A 7,852-nucleotide genomic window follows, 5' to 3' on the forward strand; every position below is an offset into this window, starting at 1 on the left:
CTCTCCCCCGTTCTTGTAAGCACCGTAGATTCCAGCAAACATAGGGTTTTGTCAGCCCCCTTCTAGTCCAAGCATTTCTCGATGCTCGATTCCTAACTCTCAGTTGCTCTGTCTCCCCTGCAGGCTCAGGGGGTGCTGCCCCCTCCCCAACAGCCGCTGCTGCGGCGGCCGCGGGGCACAGGGGGTGGCAAAGGGGGGTCCGGGATGCGAGCGGGGGAGCAGCGGGAGGAAGAGGAGGAGAGGGGAAGGGGAGGAAAGAGGAAGGGGAGGAGCAGGAGCAGCAGGGAGAGGATCAGCGGGCGCAGGCGGAGAATCGCAGTGCTGCAGGGCGATCCCGCTGAGCCCGCAGCTCCGCTGGCCCCGGCAGCATCGCATTCCTGCATCCCGCGGGTGAGCGCGGAGGGGAAGCTCGGCCCGGGGCTATCGCGGCAGCTCCGGCACGGCTGGTTGGGTTTTGGATTCTTGGGGGATGAGGGTTGGTGTTTGTGCCTCGCAGATTCGGGAATCGAGTCCCAAATGTATTTGGGTGTCCGTGGGAGAGGTATTGTTTTATTGATGTGAGGAGGGGATGTTTCTGGCTCTTGCAGGAATCCAAAGCTGAGCAGTAAATGCTCCTTGGGGGGATTTGGAGGGGCCCACGTGGCGATGGCCCGGTCCCGGCGGGGCGGGACATCGGTTTTGGGGATCCCCGGGAGAGGCGGGGGATGAAAGGCGGGAGCCCCGGCGTGGGGAGAGGGGCGACAGCAGAGCTGGGGGACCCCCGGCAGCCTGGAGGGGAGGTGGAGCCGGGAGATGAGTGGGGTGCGGGCCCCCCGAGCCTGGAAGTGCTGGTGTGGAGTGGGAGTAAGGCCTGAGTGACTGGAGTGGGGGGAGCCGAGTCAGACTGGGATGAGCCCTGGGACCCCCGAAATACCCTCAGCGTGCCTGAGCAGGAGCCGGGAGAGAGGGGATCCCCAGGATCCATGGGCCCCCAACTGCTCTGAGAACAGGGACCCCCATAACCCCAAAGTGAGGACAGTGCAATCAGGGATCTCCTGGGAGAGTGTTTTTTAACACCTTCTTGATATTTGGAGGTTTTTATGGACACCAGACACTCGGTGACTTCTTGAGGTAGGCCTGGACATCGGGACCTTCAAAGCCACTGCACTCACGTCTTGTTTTTCCCCAAACCCTGGTTTCCCATTTCCAGGTTTTATCCAGATAGAGGAAAAAGCTGTGAGGAAGAGGAAGGTGCGCCATCAGAAAATAATGGAAGAGGCTGTTTGGAGCAGCTGCACGATGCAGGAATCCAACGGGGAGGAAAACCCCCAGAGATCCCACATGAGGAGGAGCTCCAAACCCAGCCCAGGATGCTCTCAGGTGGAAAGCCCCAGCCTGTCCCAGGCAGGGAGCCAGAGACCTGGCCAGAGCTCTGAGCTGATGGTCCATGAGCAGCTTCATGATGGCAAGAAGCCCCTCCAGTGCTTGGAATGTGGGAAGAGTTTCCGCACAAGCTCCCACCTGAACCGCCACCAGATGATCCACACCGGGGAACGGCCCTATGAGTGTGGGAAATGTGGGAAGGGGTTCAGAGATACCTCTGACCTGATCTGCCACCAGAGAGTGCACACTGGGGAACGGCCCTACGAGTGTGGGGAATGTGGGATGGGCTTCAGCGTCAGCTCCCACCTGATTGCCCACCAGAGGATCCACAGTGGGGCACGGCCCTATGAGTGTGGGGAATGTGGGAAGAGCTTCAGACTGAGCTCCAGTTTGATCCGCCACCAGATGATCCACACCGGGGAACGTCCCTACAAGTGTGGGGAATGTGGGATGGGGTTCAGGAAGAGCTCCCACCTCACTCGCCACCAGATGATCCACACTGGGGTACGACCCTATGTGTGTGGGGAATGTGGGAAGAGCTTCCATGACAGCTCTGGCCTGATCATACACCAGGCAATGCATGCTGGGGAAAGCCCCTACAAGTGCTCAGAATGTGGGAAGGGCTTCATCCAGAGATGCAACCTTATTGTCCACCAGAGGATCCACACTGGGGAGAAGCCTTATCAGTGTCCTGAGTGTGGGAAGAGCTTCACCCTGAACTCTAGCCTGGTTGTTCACCAGCAGATACATACCAGGGATAAGCCCTATTAGTGTCCTGAGTGTGAAGAGAGGTTTCAGAGGAGATCCCATCTGCTCAGGCATCAGCAGATTCACACACAAGAGAGGCCCTTCTGCTGCCCTGACTGTGGGAAGGGCTTTAAAAAAACCTCCACCCTTGTCACCCACCAGCAGATCCACACCAGGGAGAGGCCCTAACAGTGTCCCCAGTGTGGGAAGAGCTTCTCCCAGAACTCTGCCGTGACCCAGCACTAATGGGGGCACTGGTAAGGGAAGCTCTGTGAGTGCCCCGCCTGTGGGAAGAGGTTCCTGCGCTGCTCCAGCTCCATCCCCTCTGTTGGACCCCGTTGGAAGCTCTCCAGTGACCCTCGTTAGGCAGAGCCTTGGTGATCCATGGTCCTGGTGATCCTTGTTGGGAACACACCAGGCTGTTGGTCTCCACATCTTCCTGGGTCCCCGTGGGCCGCTGGATTCAGCAGGCCAAAAATCCATTGGGATGCAGACTGACATCAGGAATTCATTTGGGACAGCAGATTTTACTTTCCACCCCAAAAAAATTCACCTTTGCATCCAATCATTTCATCTGCCGGCATCAAGGAATACTGGATGGTCTTGGAGATCTTTACCAACCTGAACCATTCAATTATTCTAATTCTGTCTGGGCTGCAGGCATCTTCCTCAGCCATATGGTGATGTACTGGGGCAGAAAACCAAGATGTACACAGTGGAGTGGAAAGTCCTCTAAAAAAGGTTCTTTCTACCCACCCAAGCACATGCATACTCAGTCAGCATGGATAGGTAAATAATTTTATTTTGCCCTTGATTTTCTTTCATTTTTCTTCAGCCCTTCACTCAACATTGGGGTAAAAAATAAAGAGATTGAACTAAGACATGGATGGGGATGTTGTGGGACGTGGGTGGGGACATGGTGGGGACTGGGACATGGATATGGGTATGGATATGGATATAGATACAGACAGGGCTGTGGATGGAGATATCAGGCTTGAGGGGGGTCACAGACATAGATGGTGACATGGGGGAATGTGGTCATGGATGGTGACATGGCGGTATGGCCATGGATGGTCACAAGTGGCCTAGGGGACAAGTCCATGGGTGGACACATCCACACCATGACGTGTCCCATGACCAAGGAGAACACATCCCCACCACCACCATGATGTCGTCCCCTTCACGCTACCGTTGATTCACTGCTCCTCCCCTGGGTGTGACACCTGCCTGGCGAGATGTCCCCATGTTCTGGTGACCCGTGTCCCTCAGGCCACTCCCACCAGTGGCTCCAGCAGCAGCCAGAGCCCGTCCTCGGCTCGCAGGATCAGCTCGGGCTTGCGGCGCGGGGGTGGCCTCGCTGTGTCCCTCCGCAGCACGAACCGGGACAGTGTCAGTGCCACCACCACCTTCATCTCAGCCATGGCAAAGCTCTGCCCGATGCAGTTCCTGCCACCACATCCCCATCGTCACTGTCACCCCACTGTGATCCCAGCCAGGGATGGGGGGGGGCACTTGGGGACACTCCTGTCCCCACCCCACCACGTCCCTGGGGCCAGCAGAGAAGGGGATGAAGGAGGACGGAGACCATCCCTTGCTGTTCTCTGGGCTGAACCTCAGGGGATTGAACACCTGGGGTGACAGTGACACTGTGAGGACGCAGCTGTCACCACCATGGTGACAGGGACACCTCGTAGGGTGGCACTAGCTCATGCTCGGGCCAGAGCTCTGGGTTGTGGTGGGTCCCGTAGATGCTCATCAGGCAGATGACCCCTGGTAGGATGGGAATGGCCACTTTAGGGACAGCAGGTGACAGCAGTGGGTGGTGACACTGGGGACACACTGGCCACGCCATACCCTTGGGGATGACACGGCCGTCATGCAGGGGGACGTCCTCGGTGCAGCGCCGGGACACGGCAGTGACAGGAGGGTGCAGCCACAGGCTCTCCTTGATGCACATGGTGGTGAAGGGCAGCGGGGCACCCCCAGCCCTCCACTGCCCTTGTGACACACCCGATTCCATCCTGGGGGCACCCAGAGTGTGTCAGGGTCACCTACTGCCCCTGTGACACACCCGGATCCACTGCGGGTGCAAAATGGTTCTGTCCCCAAAACTTGCTGTGTCCTCCCCTGTGACACCTGGATCCAGCAGGGGCAGCCAGGGCTGCTGTCCCCACCCAACCCCCTCCACTTACTAAGCCAGGGCTTGAGGAAGGCCTAGAAAGTTTTATCCTTGGAGGCCACGAAAGCTGCAACACACAAGGATGGGGTGGGCAGGGATTCACTGGGGTGGGGACACTGGGGTCCCCTGGGTGGGGACACTGGGATGAGGCACCCTGTCTGCGCCCCTTAACCCACAGTGGGGACCCTCTCCCAGCACCCACAGCCAACCGAGCATGAGCGTTGTGGGACAACCAGAGGCTGGACTAGGGTGACACCTTTGGCTGGCCTTAGGGAAGCCTCAGGGACAGGTTGTTGGCCACTCTGGGGTGGTGTTTGGCCTGGCCGTGGTGACACCTCTGGGGACCTGTGGGGTTGGGCTGGTGGCCACTGCCTGGGCACTGCCAGGTCTCTGTGCCAGGTGCAGTGACACCCATGGGTGGCCCTGGGGACCCATCTGGTGTCTCGTGTCCTACCTGAGGCACTGAGGAGTGGCCGGAGGGTGCTGGGGTGGAAGAGGCGCAGGACGGGCAGCCAGGGAAGTCCCCACCAGAGGCAGCCACTGACGGTACCGGGCCACCAAGGCATCCACCTGCTGCAGGCCCTGCTCTGTGCTCTGGCCCTGGGGACAACAGGGGACATGTGTGTCATTGGGGGCATGCACAAGCTTGGGGACATGTCTGCCCTGGCATCTCGGGCGTTGTAAGGCTTCTGGGAAGAGTCCGGCCGCGTGGCTGGCGCGGTGTCGGAGTGCGGCCGCCGGACTCTCACCTTCCGGCGGTCCCGCGCAGGGGTTGCCAGCCTTGGGGGCAAGTGTGTCTGTCCCTACTGTCCCCTCGCAAGTGCCACCACCTCGTCCTCACTGTCCTTTTGCCGGTGCCACCACCCCATCCTCACTGTACTCCCAAGTGCCACCACCCTGTCCTCACTGTCCTCCCAAGTGCCACCACCCCAATCATTCCTTCTGTCCCGTCACAGGTGCCACCACCCTGTCCCCATTGTTTCTTTGCAGGTGCCTCCCCCCCATTCCCACTGTCCCCGCAGGCATTATCCCTGTCCCCTCACCATGCCAGTGTGTCCCAGCAGCCAATTTTACCGGGGGGGATGGGGAACTTGTTCAGCTGGCGACAAGTGACCCAGAATCGGGTGACAGTCAGCAGCACATCTATCACGATCCGCTCAACCCAAGCCCGAGTTGTGATGGTTAAGTTGACCCCAGGGTGCAAAAGACAAAAGGCAAGAGACTCAGGTTTGTTTAGCAGAAAGCAGTAATTCAGTTTATTGCGTACTAACAATCAAGTTTTGTGATAGAGAGAGAGAGAGAGATAAAAGGGGAGAGAGAAAAGGATGGGATATACCTACCAATTGATGGGACGCACCCTTGTGGCCATCCAACGAGACGAGATGAGACGAGACGCATCTTCAATCCATTGGGGAGAAAAAGATCTCAAAGTCAGTTTGGGGAAAGTCACTTTTTATAGTCCTTTTCCAAAGCTAGTGGCCTCTGGCCAAAAGGTAGGAAGATTTATGGACTATTGTCTGTGGAGATCTTAGCCCCATGATGCAGGTACGGGGACAGGGTGTGATAACCAACACCCTGCAGTGTACCATGAAAAGCACCAGGCACAGCTACAAATAATCCCTGGCCTGATGCAAGCATCCACCTTGGGCAGGCTGGAGCTCTGGTTCAGGGCAAGTGGTGCAATCTCAGGGCCCAGTCTCTGCTGATGGTCATAAGGCAGATCAGAGAAAACTTGAGACTGACTCTTACACCACCCCATGGTTCACGATCATCGGCAGCAGCACTTCATTCCTGGTGTTGTGGTGAAGTCTTCAGGACTCAGATGAGTTGAGAGCATATCCCAGAAAACAGAGACAGAAAGTTGGACAGAATAGGAAAGTAGGAAAAAGATAAGGGAAAGGTAAAAGAGAGAGAAAACAAAACAAATAATCAATTTCAATTTCTGATTACAAAAAGATAAATAAGCAGTTTAAATCAATGTTTCAATTTCAATTTTTTGATTTAATAATAATGATTTCTTGATTAAAATAAAATGATCAGTTAACAATCAATTTTCAGTTTTAATTTCTGATTACAAAGAGATGAATAAGCAATTTAAATAAATGTTTATAAATTTTAATCAATTTACCAATCAATTTCAATTTCTGATTACAGAAGACAAATAAACAATTTAAATCAATGTTTCAATTTCAATTTTTGATTCAATAATAATTTCTTCGTTAAAATATAATCAGTTTGAGTCAATTTTTAAAGAAAATGCAACATAAATAATAACTAAAAATCAACCTTAATCAATATTCATGATGCAATACAACAAAGATAAGCAATTTTGAAGCAAGAAATGTTCAAATTACAAATCAAATAATTGATTTCATTTTAAAATGGAACACAACTAAAATAAGGAATTTTAAAACAAATAATTTTCAAATTTAAAACAGCAATTTTAGTAAAGTTACAGACACAAAGATTTAAATTATTTTTAGTACTCATTACCAAATCTTCTACAAAAACACTATCACAAGCAGTTCTAAATCATGCAAACCCATTGCTCATATACCCCAGTATTGTTTCAGGAATCTGCTTTGGATAACTTTCAAAGTTACAGACATTCTGTTCTGTGTCTAAGCAAATATCTTGAGCTCTGATTGCATTACTTTCACAGATAAACTCTTGTTGTTCCCAGACAATGTGAGTTTCCAAATTAATAGTTTGTTACTTTTCACTAATTTGACAACCCATTCTCTAAGATCAAAAGGATAGAAAATAGCTCCATCATGATTCAGCCCCAATGCAGTGATAGGGAATATTGAATGTACTGGAGCATTACATGTGGTCAGTGCAAAGGCTGTGGCTGTGTTTGTGCTGGGGTAGTAATTTCACCAGGATTGGAATTATTTTTCAAAATCATGGGCATTATCCCAAATTATTCTCCGAATTTCAGTAGGAAAAGTGGCTTCCTCCACTTCTTGTACAATTCAGGCAGCAACTGACTGCATCCACAATTGAGCCTGAATAAAGCAGAGAGCTAAAGAGATGTTAGCCAATGTATTCATTAATACTTCTAAATCAATACTATTCAAAATTCCCAATTTTGTTCCCACAACAGCAGTTATGTCTCTTGTTTGTTTCTTGAAAGGATCCTCCTACTTTTGCAACCAGGCTGTCCACCCCTAGAAAAGGTGAACAAGCTGGCAGAATTACTGAGACATTGTTTTGCATTGGCAATTTGACTTGTTTAAAAGACAATGCCAGATTAAACAATCTTTGTTGTTGGCCAGTTTTCTGAATTACTCAAGGTCCAATTTCAAAAATTTTCAGGCTCAGTATAACCGGTGGTTGGGTAGTAGGTGTTATAACATTAAGTTCCCCTCCATGTTTTTAATTGTTTTTACCACATAATTTCATAGGAAAATTGTGCAACAGTTCAATTTTGATTTTGAATCTCACAAAATGAAACACATCTGTAAGGTCCTGTGCCATGACTGCATACAGGTTCGATGAGGGATTCAACAATTAATCCCGTGGCATTATTCTGTGAAAAGTAAACACAATAGAATCTGCCAC

General features: G+C 52.1%; 1 protein-coding gene across 1 annotated transcript; it reads left to right on the plus strand.

Annotated features, from left to right (window-relative positions):
• The first annotated feature begins 341 nt into the window (after positions 1-341).
• Positions 342-2,964, plus strand: LOC306816744 (uncharacterized protein). Its single transcript, XM_079333181.1, has 2 exons — positions 342-390; positions 1,190-2,964. Exon 2 carries the CDS (start codon positions 1,249-1,251, stop codon positions 2,131-2,133), a length of 885 nt encoding a protein of 294 aa, XP_079189307.1. The 5' UTR covers positions 342-390; positions 1,190-1,248; the 3' UTR covers positions 2,134-2,964.
• Positions 2,965-7,852: the final 4,888 nt, after the last annotated feature.

Source organism: Erithacus rubecula (genome assembly GCF_903797595.1).
Source record: "Erithacus rubecula genome assembly, contig: scaffold_867_arrow_ctg1, whole genome shotgun sequence".
Taxonomy (NCBI): Eukaryota; Metazoa; Chordata; class Aves; order Passeriformes; family Muscicapidae; genus Erithacus; species Erithacus rubecula.